The sequence below is a fragment of the Plectropomus leopardus genome, chromosome 10, assembly GCF_026936395.1.
Source record: "Plectropomus leopardus strain MGB_pleo_1.0 chromosome 10, ASM2693639v1, whole genome shotgun sequence".
NCBI lineage: Eukaryota > Metazoa > Chordata > Actinopteri > Perciformes > Serranidae > Plectropomus > Plectropomus leopardus.
In genome coordinates this window covers 17,172,259-17,190,539 of record NC_142185.1, presented here as the reverse complement: position 1 = coordinate 17,190,539, position 18,281 = coordinate 17,172,259, and the positions used below count along the sequence as shown (strand labels likewise).

At 38.1% G+C, this 18,281-nt stretch overlaps 1 protein-coding gene across 1 annotated transcript; it reads left to right on the top strand.

The window, feature by feature from the left end:
• Positions 1–2,293: 2,293 nt before the first annotated feature.
• Positions 2,294–17,950, top strand: nme9 (NME/NM23 family member 9). Its single transcript, XM_042495147.2, has 17 exons — positions 2,294–2,468; positions 2,548–2,605; positions 4,209–4,312; positions 4,434–4,505; positions 4,951–5,067; positions 7,011–7,092; positions 7,267–7,349; positions 7,451–7,543; positions 8,120–8,274; positions 8,558–8,754; positions 10,508–10,652; positions 10,727–10,834; positions 12,622–12,773; positions 12,873–13,017; positions 14,546–14,817; positions 15,018–15,098; positions 17,813–17,950. Exons 1-17 carry the CDS (start codon positions 2,436–2,438, stop codon positions 17,884–17,886), a joined length of 1,971 nt encoding a protein of 656 aa, XP_042351081.2. The 5' UTR covers positions 2,294–2,435; the 3' UTR covers positions 17,887–17,950.
• The last annotated feature ends 331 nt before the right edge of the window (positions 17,951–18,281 follow it).

Here is an 18,281-nt window from a genome sequence, read left to right as displayed (position 1 = left end):
GTTCAAATCTGGCTCTTGATAGTGTGATGTGTGGCCCAGCGACCATTTAAAAATAAAAATAAAAATGAAAATAAATGTAATTCAGACATTCACACTTTTTTGTACTTTGAATGCAAATAAGGGGCTAGAATGCATTAAAAAGCATTAAAATACATCTTGTTTATGAAAAAGTGCAGGGGAGGATCCTCCAGACTCCCAGCAGGAGTCTGGGCTAATTATTTATGTATTAATTATTCAAGTTTGTTTTTTACACAGACTGCATAATAATAGACGTAGCTACAGTGACATCACCCATTGGTTTGTGGACTGCTCTAATAAGGACCTCAGTGGTACAGCCATCATCATGTTATATATGTATTTATGTATTTATTTTTTTGTATTTTTTTTGAGCCAGTAGTGACCATATTTGGAGGACAAGTTGGAGCTGTGGAGGAGTAAAGGGTGGCCCGACTCAAAATGGACTGTAGCAACGCCTCACAGACAGCCTGTCACTCAAGCAGCCCCACCCTTAAATATGCGTGGCTCTGGGCTTCAGTTAAATGTTAACAGGTGACTTTTTTAAAAAGTCACCCTAGTACAGCTGTCATGAATGTTGAAATTAGCTATACAGACCAAAACAGTTTTTCGTACCAGGCTGTACACACGTTTATTTGACTTTATTAAAATTAGCCGCCGTGCAAAGCAAGCTGCTCGACAGTTATTTATATTTCACTTGAAAGCAAGTTTTCTGGGGATTTCAGTAAAAACAGAAGTACTGTGCTTTTAAAATACTCAATAGAGGTCCTGCATTTAGATTTTTACTGAAGTAAAAGAAGAGACGTATTAGCTAAACAATGTACTATGTGTGTAAGTGCGAAGTGTTCATTATATCAAAATTACTCCTCTGCCTACTCTATTGCCTTTTTGCACTTATTACATGTAATACACACGCACACACACATGCACACAAAAAGTTAGAACCGAGGATTCTCTAACACAGCTGTCAATCATGTCAATCACTCATGAACTGCAGTCAAACTGTCAAATTAGGCAGCACTGATCAAATATAAATCATGATAATGTGATGACATTGTCTGTTGCTTGTTTCAGGTGTTTTTAAAAAAATAATTAACATACTATTTAGCTGTAAAATTAGATAGTTGATCTGGCTGGCTGGTGGTGTTTGGTTCTTCGGTTGACTGTTTCAGCATGGTGGCCGGGTCTCAAACTTTCTCATTTTACAGCTTAGTGAAACACAGGAAAATGTTTCTGAAAACATCTGAGGAGACAAACAGTCACTGCAGTTACAGGATCTGGAGTCATATTTGATCAGCACTGTCTAGTTTGGCAGTTTGGCTGCAGTTCACAAGCAGTGATTGACAAAACTGACAGCTGCATTAAAGGCTCCTCGGCTCTGATTGGCTGTTTTTGGTGTGCTGCTGTCAGTTCTATGTGGCAAATCCTACCAGATGCAGGAGGAAAAGGAGGAGGAAGGTGATTTTTTTTTTTCAATGATTATAATGAAAGTTTCAGCCAGTATTACACACAGTTGCTCTTACAAAGGACTTTAGGACATTTCCAGGACTTTAGGGTATTTTTTATTTTTTTTTTACTTTAGGACATTTCAAGGATTTAGGTCATTTTCAGGATTTTAGGATGTTTCTAGAATTTTAGTACAGTTTCAGGATTTAGGGACATTTCTACAATTTTAAGACAAAAGGGTCTTAGGACCTTTGTCAGAGGGTGCGTTGGATCCTCCACTGGCACTTTTTTCTAAACAAGCTCTATTTTGATGCTGTTTTGTGCATTCTTGCATCTTTATTAAAAGTACAAAAACTGTGTCTCCTTTTTTTTCTGTGTGAAAAACACTTAATTTTCAATTTAAATAAAAAAATGGTTGGCACCTTCTGGGGCGTCACATTTTCCCTTAAGTATCAATGTATCAATGCCACTGTGCATAAAAAGGCATAATATTGAGCTTGGTTATCAAAAATCTTTGGATGAAAACATGAAACAGTCCAGTATAACTTAAAATTAATAACTCATATTACCCACCAATATCATTTACTGCCCCATCTAACAGCAACCCATGGGGGCAGTTGAGAGTAGAAGAAATGTAGCTCCCACTCTGAGATCATTTTGACTGATATGTGCCATTAAACTAATCAAACTGCGCAGCAATTTAAAAAAAAAACGACCCGCTTTGTTGTTAATTAATAGCGCAGAACAAGCTAACCAACTCATTATGTAATGTATTTCATTCATGAATGGCTCCGGAAGGCGGAAGTGCCGTCGCTTAGCAACCAAGCGGCCAAACAAGCGCGAGCAGAACGGAGGAGCTTGATAAAGTGATTAGCAGCTTGGCACGCGAGCATTTCATGTCATTATACTTATCTTTAAAAATCGTCTGATAGCTGCCTTTTAGATATGTCCATTTAATTTGACGCACTAATCAAATGGCAGGCAAGAAGAAAGAAGCGAGTCTGCAGGTTGTATAAATGTAATCTCGATGTTTTAAGCTAACTAACGTTATAAAAACCTGATATTAATTCTTTTTTTCTTGCCCAGGTTTCCGTCACAAACCAAGAGCAGTGGGAGGAAATGCTTGCAACTAAAGGTTTAACAGGTAAGAACTGTAAAAAAGAGGTATGTCCCGTTAAAAGTGAACACTAGCATCACAGCACTGTGATGTGGGGGACTGTTGGTTATTCTTCAAAGAGGAGGAGGTGGTGCAAAAGTGAGGAGGCATATCAAACAATTTTCTTAAGCACTCAGGAGGGACTTTTTTATTTTGACACGGGAGAATTATATAAAACTTAAAAGGCATGGTATTGTGATTTAGATTTATTTCAAATATAGGTCTGAACCCCAAATCCTACTTGCATGTTTGAAAGGCATGTAAGGATAAATAAATAAAGTAGGCCTACATAAAAAGTACCCTAAATGATTTCTTCAAAAATCACTAAAATTACACCATTTATCATAGTAACACTTGTCGAATTTTTAACTGTTTAAATTGCCTCTTCAACAAATGTTTTTTTAAGGGGGACTTGCATTTTGCTTAAGAAAATAAGGTGTAAACTTGTTTCGGTGATAACGCTCACTCCTGTTCTGTTTGCTTGTTGCATTGGTTGTAGTAGCCGAGGCCTACTATAACCTTGAGTTCAAGAAAGGCGCTATATAAATCCAGTGTATTATTATTATTATTACTACCTACATTTGGCGTGAATATAAAAAAATATGGTTATCCATGGTGGTGGGTGAGTGATGTATTTTTTCCCAGTAACACAGGGAGGCTCAAGGACATATACTTGCAGTGCTGGTGGGTGTGAAGTCCTGATACTTGAAACTGTCGCAGTGATTTCATGGATGTGTTTATTGTTTATGTTTCAATTAAAAATGTATAATTAAGTATACATTTAAGGTAATTAGGTTGTTCAAAAGGGTAAAAAGTTTGATAAAAAATGTGTCTAAAACATACTTTAAATATTTGGTTAAAATGTATTGCTTTTAATGTAAGGTCATTACTTAATGCAGAGAGTAACACCACCCCAGTGTAGAGGGCATTGTGGGAAATGTGATGTGGTGTAGTGAGGTCAGAGGTCAGTAGCATTGTGGGTAAGAGCAACATGGCTGCAGATGTCCTAGAGGCACACATGGTAATTGTTCTTTTATTTGTTTCACATTAATGTACAATTTTGTTCATATGTCTTAACAGGGACATTTGTGGTGCATTTTTGGTCATTTTATTTTATTTCAGCACATTTCCATCGTGTTAATGTGTGCCAGACTGCTTATCAATGGACATTAGATTGAGAGTGAGTGGAAATGTTATGTTTATGAAGCCTATATGTCTTCTATTTTAGTTGTAGTTTTCACTGTGTCTGAGGTGCCTGTGGTGTCTGACGAAACAGAGAAAGAGTGCAAAATAAATCTTTAGAAAACATTAGTCATCAGTAGGAAGTGTGGACGTTAAATCTATATATGGAATCTTCATACATATGTGTGTGTGTGTATATATATATATATATATATATATATATATATATAGAACAAAGTCACATCCACCCCCCTCCTCTGATAAATAAAGAATAAAGTACAGTCCTGAGTGCTGTCTTTGTGATAGTAATTTATTGTATGCTGCTGCCCCTCTGTGTTCACTGGAATAACTGCAGATTGAATTCTTGCACCAGTCTGCCACTCCTCCTGACACACTTAATCTCTTTTAGTTGTAGACGTGTACCAACAGTGGTGTGGGCCCTGTCGAGCTGTGGTTAGCCTCCTCCGAAAAATAAAGAATGAATTGGGTGATGACCTCTTACATTTTGCCACAGTAAGCCCTGAGTGACTTTAATATAATAATTAAATATAATAATTTAATTTGTGAGGGATCAGCCTTAAACTTGTATTTGCATTGTTTGTGTGTGTGTGTGTGTGTGTGTGTGTGTGTGTAGGCCGAGGCAGACAGCATTGATGCTTTGGAAAAGTATCGAGGTAAATGCGAGCCCACCTTCCTCTTCTATGGGGTGAGTGTTTGTGTATGGCATATATAAGCAATCAGCTTTGTGTTTCTTCTTTGTATACAATTGCAGTCTTAATATCTTCACTCACAGGTTATTTCTATGTTTATCTGTTTATTTTCAGTCTATATTTCATATTCCCTTTCATCCTGACTCCATGATGCTCAGATGTGTAATGATGTAGGCCAGGAAATAGAGCCGTGAATAGAGTCGTGATCTCTTTTGTGGTGATGCAATATGCTGCCCATTATTTCATTTGTATTATTAATTCTCTTTTATCAGAATTGTTCTCATTCCTGAGCATGCACTCCTGTATTTTTTTGTTGTTAATGCAGACTCAGTGGGTTTTTTCCATCCTGCTTACATGGGCCTGCTGTAGTCAAAGTTTTATTGCTTGTTTTATAAATGCAAGAAAAAAAGGGTAAAAATTGTCCTTGTGTTGAATGAAAAGGGTGGGGAGCTGGTGGCTGTGCTGCGAGGGGCCAACGCTCCTCTCCTTCAGAGGATGATCGTGGAGGAACTGGCCAAGGAGAAGTCGGTCCTGGAGCAAGGTGGTGAGCGCAAAGCGGTGAGCAGCAACATGCACACACATGCACAGTTACAGAGTACAGTTATCCATTCACACATATGTTTATTCTAAAGCTGAAACATTTGGTCTTTTCCACAGCAGACGTTTTTACTTGTCACAGGAGGAAAAGCACAGGTGTTGATAATGACATAAACTGTGATGTTCTATTCAAGTGTCCCTGTGAGCAAAGATGGCATGACAGTGAAGCAGCATGCACTGTACCAGGACCCTGAAACTGAAGAAGCTAAATGGGATTCAGCCATCATTATTATATTATTTAAACCTGTGCATTTTCTACTGTGATATGTCATGTAATAGGCGTATTATTCAATCAGTTAGTCAATCTACAGAACATCAGCTGCTGTATGATTTTTTTTTTGCATTTTATGTTGAACTTTTATATACAACAAATATACACAAAAACACAACCAAAGCACAGGTCAAAAACCACCAACCGCAGTAAACCCGCCAGCTTACAATCAGACAAAACCGGGGGAGAAATATAATGGTTGCTAGACTAGCAAATTGTAGTGCATGTATGGCAAGATATGCTGTACCTCAGGCAGAAGCTGAAATTGTCCATACACTGTCATAAACTGAACAGATAAACACACTCATAAATCAGCATTCCCTACTGAGTTGTAGCCGAGTCCATTTGCTTACTGATGTAATCAGCACAGGGGTCCCACATTTAACTCATTTTTCATGCAAAATGAAAAACACAATGCTAAACATTATCTGGTTCCAGCTTCTCAAACGTGACCATTTACTGTTTTTTGTAGTTAAGGCCCTTTCTCTGGATTATGGGGACGTTTTGTCTAGATTAAAAATTTTGGTTTTTCACTTTTAAAGGAATACTTCAACCAATCTGGGACATGCAGTAGCTCACCTGGTAGAGTAGGCGCCCCATATACAGGGGCTGTGTCCCTGCTGTAGCGGCCACGGGTTTGATTCCAGCCCATGGCACATTGCTGCATTTCATCCCCTTTCTCTCTCCCCCTTTTATGCTATAACTGTCCTATCAAATAGAGGCATAAAAGCCAAAAAATAAATAAATCTAAAAACCAAACAAACAAAAAAAAAACAGTCAATCTCAGAACCGATCAGCTATTGTTGTGATGAAGATCAGTATCTGAGGGTGAAGGCTAATATTTCTGGCTGATGCGGTCAAGCCAGCAAATATATCCAAGCCACGACTTTCCCTCCATGCACACGTTATTTCTATAAACAACTATCTGCATATAAATACAGATACATTTTTTAAAAAGCTCATTTAAAGCTTACTTGTCGTTAAACTGCAGCCAATGGGTTCAGAGATTGCATTTCGACCAATGCGTTCCACCTCTCAACACGGACTGTTTACCTGCCATTCAAACATGATTCGTCAACACTCCTCTGAATAAAAAAAGAAACCAGAGCACTTTCAATACCAAAATCTTCTCCCGATGCCTGTAGATTTTGCATACATATGCAGATTCTGTTTATAGAGATTAAACAAGAGCAAAATTATATCACACCATCTGTTTATAAACTCTCACACAACTTGTGCAGTATAATCCGAATCTCATTTCTCATTTATCCAGTCGTATGCTCAGTGCTCGGTGCTTCCCAATCACATGCGTTTTCGCTCACACAAATGATCATTTTGTGGCAGAACTATTCCCTTGGAAGAAAAGAAAAGAACAACTTTTTTTAATTGTGTAACTGGTCAGACAAAACATGCAATTTGTAGAAATGACCTTGGGTTGCCATAAAAGACGATTTTCACTGTTTTCTGACATTTTGTAGACCAAACAAAGATTAAAAATTAAATAGATAAATAGATTCATCACTACTGAAATAATTAGCAGTTACAGCCATAGTTCACTCAAATAAAAACGTATGTATGAAAATGTTATAGACACTCATGTTCAAACATCCAGTGTTTGTTATTTCTCTCTCAGGTTAAGGATGATTGTCTGTTGGATGATGAGAAAGACGAGGAGGAGACACCACGGCAGTCAGAAAATGAAGAAAGCATAATTGGTACTGTGGAAACAATATAATCATATAAGTGGTCAATTTATTTTTGCCAACAGCATTATTGCTGGTAATGTTATTACTGTGATTACCGTTGCTGTTTACCAGGGTCATCATGATTCTATTTACCATTTTATCTGCATTAACAATCATCACTCAGGCTGCCCTTTTCTCCTGCAGTTCCTTCCAGTAAATCCTACACAGTTGCCATCATCAAACCAGATGCTGTTGCTCACGGCAAGGCAAATGAGATCATTATGAAGGTACGCAGAGACTAATACTGCTCACATTCTGAGAAGACAAGATTGTCTAAAGCCTTCCTGCTGACATTAGTTCATTATCCTCACAATACTCCCCTGGCTAGATTCAAGACGCTGGGTTTGAGATCCTGGCTCATGAGGAACGCACGCTGACTGACGTTGAGGCTCGAGATTTTTACCAGCACAAAGCAGAAGAGGTACGGTCAGAATAGAAAAACAGCAAAAAGGCGCATCTCACACAGACATATGACAAAACATTTGACAGTTACAGACACTTGTGTTTGTATCTCATTGCAGAGATTGGCACGCTATAGTCAAAGTGCTGATCGGTTCAGTGTGTGTTTGTGAGGTTAGTCTGAGTCAACATCCTAATGGGAGAGCAGTCACAACCAGCGCAAGAATCATTTCAATTAGTTCGCAGTACATCACACTTCCATCTGCATTTCTATACAACGCTCAAAATAGATCTGCTGCGTAAGCAGCTTTTTTCTTTTTTGCTTATCACGCTGTTTGTGATGACACTAAAAGATTAGAGATTCAGAAATACAAAAGATATAAGGAAAGGTGGCTTGGTAAAGCAATGATGTCCACAAGATAATATAGTGTATATGTTGTTTCTGCCTTTTAAAAATAAATTACATGATAATTCTCTTCTTTCTTTCTCGCCTATCACATGTCAGGCCTGATATAAGACATAAAAAGACTTTATGTGATCATTACATTAACACGTGTGTCTGCTCTTGTCTTTGTGTGCATGTGATGGTGGTTTGTAGGCTTGCTTTGAGGAACTGGTGCAGTTTATGTCCAGTGGTCCGTCGCATATTCTTGTGCTCTCTCAGGTTGAGGGCTCAGCTGACGTTGTGCCAGCATGGCGTGAATTTATTGGCCCAGCAGACATCGAGGAAGCCAGGAGAGAAAAACCAGAAAGGTTAGTTACTGGAAATAGTACACATGCTAGATATGTTATGATAAAAAGATCTTCCCTGCGTCTGTGTAAAGCTGAACACTTGTTTAAAGCATAGACATGAATTCACGCACTGTTGATTGCAACAGTGTGAAACAATCTCAGGATTAAGTCTGGGAAAGCGAATGAACAGCACATTCTCGCCTGCTCCGTCAGACACACCCAAACATTATGCTTCTCTCTGGTTGAACACCAGCCGAGTAACCATCTGCTCTCCTCTCCTTTCTCCCCCCCTGGCTTCCTGCAGCTTGCGGGCACAATACGGCACACAGACACTGTTCAACGCAGTGCACGGTAGTGAGGACATCGACCAGGCCAGCAGGGAGCTCGCCTTCTTCTTCCCCAACTTTAGGATGGCCTCGGTAACGGAGCAGGATGGGGAGGAAGAGCGTGTGGAGAGGACATTGGCTCTTATCCGGCCTGACGTTGCCAGAGAAAACAGAGGTGGGGCCCGAGCCAAATACACAAGCACCAGTACACACACAAAGGTGGTTCATATTAACATGGTGGGAATGCTTCTTGATTCCCACAGCAAAGGTGTTGAATGGCACAGGCGCAGTCGCACTTTTTTGTAATTGATCACTGTAGTAAAATTAATCACACTTTGAAACTAGAGTATTTACTTTACTAAAATGATTAATTACACTAGTTTAATAGGTACACCTAGCTAAAAATCATGCATCCTAACACAGTGCAATAAATAACCACTGCTAAAACAAAACCTGAACATCATGGGCTCTATAATTGATCTAGAGCACATGGTCTATGGTGCATGTTGCAAGTGCATCTAGTGCGTTTCCAACTTTGCTAGATAACTGGTGTATGATCTGCCACAGTAAAGCACAGTGGGCAAAGAAGTTTCGTGTCATGTTTTTAATGCAACACGAATTCATCCAATCAGTGTCATATCAGACTCCCAGGTGCACCTGGCTATTATATTTACATGGCGGATTTAGCAAATTGGAGAAGTGAGCATTTTCCTGCTGAGAGTAATGAAGTAAAAGCAGTGATGTCACTAGGGCATATTTTTGGACATTTGAGCAGAAAAACTAAAAACTGTCGTATTAAACTCAGGGTTTCCAATGTCATGGAAAACCTGGAAAGGTAATGGAATTGTCAGTCACATTTTCCAGGCCTTGAAAAGTCATGACATTAATAAAAACAAAGTTTTGGAAAAGTGTTGTAATTTTGTTGTGTGTAATGAAATTGTTACAGTAATTGGTTGTGGATAACCTTGCATGTAATGTAATTCAACAGCAGCTTTACTTTCTGCTGTTGACGTAATGTTGCTCAATGTGTGATGTTTTGTTTACCATCACATACATTTCTAAATTTTCTCTCTGCCTTTCCTTCCTTACTTGATGTATGCCAGCTGGAGTTTGAATCTGATATGTTTTAAGTGAGGAAAGAAAAAACATTTTCTATTATGGGTCATTAAGAGGTCATGGAAAAGTTTGGACATGCTGTCCATGAAAATGTGTGGGAAACCTGTAAACATGACAAAGGGAAAAGAGAAGTACAGTTCAGGTGTGTGTGTGTGTGTGTGTGTGTGTGTGTGTGTGTGTGTGTGTGTGTGTGTGTGTGTGTGTGTGTGTGTTTGTGTGTGTGTGTGTGTGTGTGTGTGTGTGTAAATGTGCACGGCACCCTAATGAGGAGTTAGACAGCAGCTTTGTTCTGCTCTCTGCATGTTCACATTGCAGTGAAGGTAATTAATATTTTCCTCAATACTGATGTATTATTTCACCAACCCACAACTCATTCGTGTCACTTTGTGTGTAATAATCAGTGTATGTGCATTTTGCACCTGCCTATGCAGGCACATCTTACTACCTAATAATGCACCCTTTAAATAACACGAAAATACTGTGACATTGACTTTACACAAGGTTTTTGTTGATCTATTGCACAATCACTTTCTACTGCCTCAAAATAGTGATATCCCAACAATGCCTACATGGCCATGGGTGCACAGATGGGCACAAGTACGCATTTATTACTTACTCAACTTGGGTGCTGGACATGAAGATGACAAATGTGCCAGTCTGAAACCAGCAATGACAGTTGCTTGTGTGCTGCTTTGCGCCTGGTGGAAGAAAAGGCCCCAAACTTTCATTAAGACAGCAGGACTGTTGTATTGGACTTCATTGGCTAGCAGTACCTGATAAACTTGCAAATGAGTTTATATTTTGTTTTGCAGAGGAAATCTTGGCTCAAATCCACAAGTCAGGCTTCACCGTGGCTCTCCAAAAAGAAGTGATGTTGACAGAAGAGCAGGTCAGGCAGTTTTACTTTCAACACGTTGAGGAGGATTACTTCCCTGCATTGCTCCGAAGCATGACCAGGTAACTTACACATGCTCTAAAAAATCTAAACATTAGTATGTTACTGCAGTGGTAATTAAAGTATGTATTTACAGTGGGCCAGTGCTAGCTTTGGCTCTGGCCAGAACAGGGGCCGTCGATCACTGGAAGAGCATCCTTGGGCCTTCTGATGTTAATAAAGCCAGAGAGGAGAGTCCTGAATAGTGAGTGGCTCCTATCTTTTACACACTTCATTATAACAAGAGAAGTCACTGTAATATATTTCCCAGTTGTATTTACATGGTTAATCTATCTAACAGCTTGTTCTAAAGAGCTCTGCAGTTTTCTTTTTACCTTGTCAGGTTTTTAAAGTGGAAATACTTTATTTTATATATATATATATATATTTTTTTTTTTACATTTTTTATTTAACTCATCATCATGAAATGAATTTTGATCATCAATGTAATGGCTAGAGAATAATAACCTATGAGCCTCGCTTTCACTAAGCAGCTCTGTCTGCCACCAGGTATGATCTCCCAGGAAAACGAAGGCTTGCTTTATGGCACCAAAGAAAGCACATCAACCATTGTGCAACCAAAACAGGAAAAGGATAGTGGTTTTGTTTCCCCGATACCTATCGCTAGCTATCCATATTTACCAGTGGTGGAATGTATCTAAGTACACTTACTCAGGTACTGTACTTGAGTACAAATGTAAGGTACTTTACTTGCATATTTTAATCTCTTGCTGCTTTCAAGTTCTACTCCACTACACTTCAAAGGGAAATATTGTATTTTTTACTTCAATACATTTAATTATTTGATAACTTAATTTACTAGTTACTTTACACATTGAGATTTTCTTGCACAAAATATATGAAAGCAAACAAGTGGAGCTGAAATGATTGGTCAATTGATTAGAAAATTAATTTATTTAAGTTCAATTCATTAATTCATTTTTCATTCACAAAAATGTTGTGGCTCCACCCTTTCAAATATGAGGACTAGCTGCTTTCTGTGTATATATATATATACACAGTACTGTGTAAAAATCTTGGGCCACCATAGATTTTTTGTTTTTAGCAAAATTGTAATAAGGACATAATATATACATTTATTCCTTAGTCTCTTCATGAAGATACAAAGAATACAGAGAACATGTACAATGTTTTAAAACAGCAAAAAAGTCAAAACAAAACGGCTTCCTCTGACTGAAGTCAATATTTAGTGTGAAACATGAAACCATAACAAAAGGTAGCTCAAACCATCAATATTAAGCTTTGGACATGTCTTGAATGCTACCTGGTATAAATACACCAGAAGATTAGCATTGTAAATCTTGTAAAACAAAAACAAAAACAAAAAAAATCATTGTAAAACACACACACACACACACACACACACACACACACACACACATACATACATATATATATATATATATATATATATATATATATATATATATATATATATATATATATATATATATATATATATATAAATTGTCTTCAAAGATTGTCTTCAATAAATTTTTGTGGCATAGAGTAAGCAAGTGCAAAGCCTGCAAACATGGAGGGGATACTGCAAAACTAACTAAACTGTTATTAAAAAGAAGAAAGGCTTACCATTTTACACCGACGTTCTGCATCACTCAGAAGGAGAAATCAACTAGATAACTGTTTCTTTTCTGACACTAGTGCAGTCACAAGACAAAGATACATTTTAGAGACAAAGTTCTATTGTAGTCTCTTCCTGACTGCAAAGCATTAAGTTCACTCCAGTTTCCAGGGCTGAAAGGCAATCTTAGAAATGTGGAAAATCACTAGCTGAAATAGAAGCAGATAAGGAAGGGTGAGCTGAAGAGAAAGAAAGTACAATAAATTACACCACTTCATCCAAAAATAAGTCCTGGACACTATCAAATATAAACTATTAGATATACGTAGATTGTTCCTGACAGTATAATCATACCTTTGATGCTGACTTCTGTATCCGTCATCACTCAGTCTGAGGGCCCACTTTGCTGTGGAGAATGAGCCTATCAGCCAGCTGCATGGTAGTGAAAGCCATGAAGAGGCAGAACGAGAGATCAACTTCTTCTTCCCTAAACAGCAAACACTGGCAGTGATCAAACCTGATGCCATGGAAGAGCACAGAGGTACTTTCTGAGCATTTAGAAGTTCTAAATTTTCTTGTGTTTGTATAGATATGCACAGAAGATTATATCATTATGATGTATTTCTGTCGACTTTAACAGAGACAATTTTGGAGGAGATCAGAGGCAGCGGTTTCTCTGTAATGCAGCTGAAGGAGACGGTGCTGTCGAGGGAGATGGCTGAGGAGTTTTACAACGAGCACAGAGAAAAGCCTTTCTTCAACCAACTGGTGGAATTCATGTGTCGGTCAGTCTTACACAGCCACAGGAGAAGGGCAAAGTGCCCACCGCAGACCTGCCCTAATTCCTGTTGCCGCTGGAAGTTTTAACAGCACTTTAAACTGTAATCTTAGCTGCTTAAAATCAAGGCAGCCTCAGGCAAGTGGCGAGAAAGTCTATCTCAATTTCACTCTTTGTTCCGCCTCTCGTCTAGATTTTAGAGTTATCTTCCGCTCCGATTAGTCTCTTCACTCGATTGTTACACAACTGCTTGGACACAGTGAGCAGAGAGATGTGTGCAGCTGGGCTCTTCTGCCTGAGAAACTACCTTTACTGTCACTATCCCTCAAGATCAGCTCAGGTTTAGCATTAATTGTAGTTTTATTTTCTAACCACTATAAAGTGTTTTATAAGTTTCTTGTCTTATAGCTAAGGTACCATTTTATTGCTTATTGCTTACAGTATATTTTAAGAGTTACTTAACACCAGGCTGAAAAGCAGTGTTTTGCTGCCCTCTCTGGTTGGAATTTTCCAGCCTGTCTCACCTGTAGGGTGTGGTCAGAAGTGCACCTGTAATCACACCCAGCAGTGAAGTCAGTATAATCAAAGTCTCATTTATCCAGTCGTGTGCACAATACTTCCCAAACACAAGCATTTTTGCTAAAACCTTACTATTTAAAACACTCTTCCGCAGAGACAAACAGCGCACTAAGGCAAGTGTGTACATTTGAACTTTGCTCAAGGATTTCTACAAGAAGAGTTCAAATATGCACTTCCCAAAGTGTGTTACTCTTATGCAGTCGTGTTTTAAATAGTAAGGTTTTAGAGAAAACACGTGTTTGGGAAGCACTGAGCATACGACTGCATAAATCAGACTTTATTATTGTTTTACTGCATGAGTTGTATGAGAGTTTGTATACAGATGTTTTGATATAGTAGTTTTGCTGTTGTTAAACATAACCCCCATTTACTTAAATTCATCAAGAATTTTCTCCATTTTGGGATTCTTTGGTCCCTGTGGAGGCATGTAAGAAAAACAAAGTTTTCTTCACGGATTCAATGTAACGGGAGGAATATTTGATATACAAATGATCATTTTGTGGGTGAAGTAGTCCTTTAACCTAGATATGTGAAACACCATGCACATTTCCACCAAATTATGCTCAGCTTTAACCTAGACGTCTAGACATCTTTTTATCTGCAAAGAACCAAATTAGTCCTAACTGGGACGGTGCAGTCAAAGGCTGCTTGTTAAAGTGTCCCTTTGTGGCTCTTGACAATTTAATTGAATTATTCTGTAGATAAATTTCAGTATAAAAATGGTCTTTGGTCATGATGAATTTTGAATTTTTATCCATGGCAACAATGACCACACTGTAGTAGACCTTTAGTCATAATAGTCAAAATTACCAGTAAACTGAATTAATAAAAGTGGGCAGGCACATTGCTTTTTCCCTCCATGTTTGAGATGTGTTGGATATGTTGAAGTGAATTGGTAAATTTCATGAGTCACACAAAATTCTATTATATGAACATACTATCATTTTTTGTTTCAGAGGGCCGTGTCTTATGCTCATCCTGACCAAAGAAAATGCAGTGGAGGAGTGGAGGGCCATGATGGGCCCCACAGACCCTGATCAAGCTAAGGAGACATCCCCAAACTCTCTGAGGGCGCGCTTTGCCTCCGACATCCTCCATAACTCGGTCCACGGCTCCTCCAATGAGCAGCATGCAGAGGAGAAGATCCGTTTTATCTTTGGTGACATCTGCTCAGACTCAGAGCTCACCGCTGAGACTGAAGAAAAAGAGACTGACACAACCGTTTTAGGTAATCATATGATGTGTGTGTGACAGTCATTTCCATCTGGCACACCATCTGGTTTCAATTTTGTTCTGATGTTTTGCATGTTTTTGCGGTTTGGTTTTTATATCCCATTCCTGCTAGAAATGATATTTCATCCATTTATATTTCTTATAGTTAAAAAGGAAAATACTGTAAAGCATGTCATGAAGATCAATTTCTTGCAGCAAAAGAGCAGGACAGTTCTACTGTAGAAAACACTGGAACGTCAAGATCTCCAACTGAGGAGTCCGATCACCATCAAGAAGGTATGCAATGAGAAAGAACAAAGTATTTCACTGAAATGTCAATAAACAAAGGCCCATTCCTACTCAAAGGCTCACGCAGGCATTACACAACCAGTATATGTGCCTTTGCACCTCTTAGAGTCCCGGTCTGTTGTGCACCAGTCAGTTTGAGCAAAGGTAGACCTCATTCATTTTGTAAGGTATCAGTCATCAGTCATTGGTAGATATTACATTAATAAGACAGATAAAAAAAACATCTGCAAATAAAAACTATAAACTCCACACTTGGATACAAAGATACTGTCGGCATCTAGTCATAGTTAAGGGGTGTGCTAAAGAGGGAGTCAGCAAGGGGTTAAACATTTACAGAAATGTTAAACAAATGGCTCCTAGATTGTTTGAAGCGAGAAAAAAAAACAGTCTTATGAACTGAGGTTTTGCAGAAGTGTCTTTATATACAGTAAGCTTCTAAAAAGACTCGTTTGTGTTGATTTGTTTTTCCTCATATTCACACATTCAGTAAATTCTTTTACCCTCTTTTTTCTGAAAAGCGCCTCCTCTGACTGTTGTGAGTGTTGGAGGAAAAACTTTTTATCTTTCAAGTAAGACCACGCATGTATATACTAAAAAGGGGACAAGAACTGCACTCAGTTTACTTTGTGTAAGCCTTTGATAGGCATTTTAAATTAATTTTCAGGTCTTAAATGAGGTTAACCAGAAACAGCCCTGAAATCTCCATCTCCAAAACCACCAGACTCAATTTAAATAACCACTTTAGCATTTATAAAACCAGCATATTTTCACATCTAACGAGTTGATTATTAAAAAAGACGAAAGACAAACTTAAGATGATTTCTCTTTCGTTTAGGTTGACTTTTTATGAAGTGTGTTTTAGTATGATAAAATTACTGTTTATTTAAACAGAGTCTGGTGTATGTGATGATAGCAGATATTAGGGCTGTCACTGGTTAAACAAAAATAATCTTACTCTTTAACAAAAATGTGTATCTTTAGGAAACAGGGATCCTTTAATTTTCTTGTCAGACACTTTGTTAACAATCCGAGCATGTCACTATCAATGGAAAAAACAGGCCTGGTTGCTGCTTTTGCTCAACAATTTAAAATAAGATGTTGCTCCAATTAGTCACTTAAACACAAAAACATGGAGGAAAGGGGCCCAGTTTCAACAATATCCTTCAATTCTGGATTTTTAAGAAAATTTGACTCTCTTCAGCAAGGTGGCAAATGCTTTGTTTTCCGTCTCGCTGTAAAATAATGTGACATTTATTGGCGTTCCCATATAACGACTGCATCTATTGTTAATCAGAAGACATTATAGAATAATGAATGTTATATTTGAAAAAAACATATATATTTTTTTGTTTTTTAACTATATGAATATTTTCACAACTAACCTGGTCCACTATTTTCAATTTTCCCTCCATTAGTTTGACAACATTTCTCAGGTTACCACTGATACTTAAACTCTTTTGGCTGTATCAAGCCTTAAAATGTTAACTTTTGATGTGAAAAGCCTGAAAACTCAAAGGATCCATCTCCTGAGTTGGAACAGCGATTACAGCATTGTGTCCTGGGAATTTAGAGAAGCCAGTAAGTAGATATGTCTTTTAAAACTGACAATTCAGATAGCTTCCAGAAGAGGTATCTGTTCTGATACAGAGGAAAATGAGGCCATTTATCTTCATATTGTCACTAACGTCAGCTGGAATGGAGATGTAAACTGTTCTTACCGTCTCTTTGTCTGGAGAGTGAAGTAAATCTTGACCCGCTGCATTGTGGAGGATAATTGCAATTCAAATGTGCAGTATCTTCTCATGATTCCATTTGGTTGAAGTATTAATGGGTTTAGGTGACAAAATATTGCACCTCTACGAGTCCTGTGGCTGGTGAATTTGAAAACTGCAACATTGCTATGTAATACTGTTTGACTGCAGGATCTTTTCGTATAGGTCAGTGGTTCCCAACTGGTGGGTTGCGGTCCATTGTGAAAAAACAAACATTATTTCGAAGTACAGTAAAACTTTTATGTTGAAGTGTGGTTTTCTGCTGCAGAGTTTGAGACTTTTCGTTAAGAAGAACAGTGACTATTTCTCTATTCATGCTCTTGGTATTATTTGGCCTGTTTGTTCTTTATTTATCAGCAGAGGGGGCTGGCTGTTTTTGGGTTGTTTTTTTTACCCTCCCCAAAGCTACAAATATTTTTCCTTAAGCCTCCCTGAGTGACTTGGGGAAAATGCATTTTTGAAAAAAGAGCAAAATACTGTGGTTTGTCCCACATGAAGTGTTCAATGACTGTCAGATATTTAAAAATCCAACAATAATTTCTGTTTTAACAGTTTCTGGCTGTGATGAATGATGTAATTTTGGCGATTTTTATTTTAGCAGGCCTGCAGGTTTGGTAGGCATCTTTTGTTTAAATATCACCAAATATTTTAAAAGGGAAAAAAAATCGCCCAAAAATTTTAGAGGGAAAAGAAAAAAAATGGAAGAAAAAAATCAATCCAACATCCCTTGGATATGTTTTCTTTAAATTATTTTGATGTTTGTTTTTCCTACAGAGGTGCGGGCTAAGCTCCCAATGTTTTAAATCCTAGAGACTCCCCTGGTTTTAACTAATTGTACTTTATTTTTGCAGTATGTTTTGGACCCAATGTCTGGATTAATATGTGGTTGTAATCAGAGGACTTGATTTGATTTTCCTCTTTGCTTTACAGGTGACCCACATCATTTGGATCCATGCAGTCCAGAAGGAACAGAAGGAAGTGACGATCCAGAGCACCCAAACTGAGTCAGCGCAGTTAGTAGTACTCTCATTTTGTGAACTTCTTCTGTAACATTATGGCAAAAATATAACATCTGTCATCTATCACTTAATCATGAAATAAACACGAAGACATGTATCTAATGTTTACACCCTTATAAGACATGTAGGTGGTGGGTCCATAGTTAAAGTAATATTTATGTAACGGCTCAGAGTTGTCCAGGCAGGCTACTTTAAATAATTTAAAGTCATGGAAATTGGTTATGGAAAAGTTATGAAAATCCATCAGTAAAAATGTGTGGGAGCCCTGTAACAGTTGGCTCACAACAGCAGCTGCAAAACTGCACGACTTAGACCAGAATCATAGAAGGAGTTTGCATTTCATTGCTCCCAGTTCCCCGTTTCTTGAAGTCAGTGGGTTT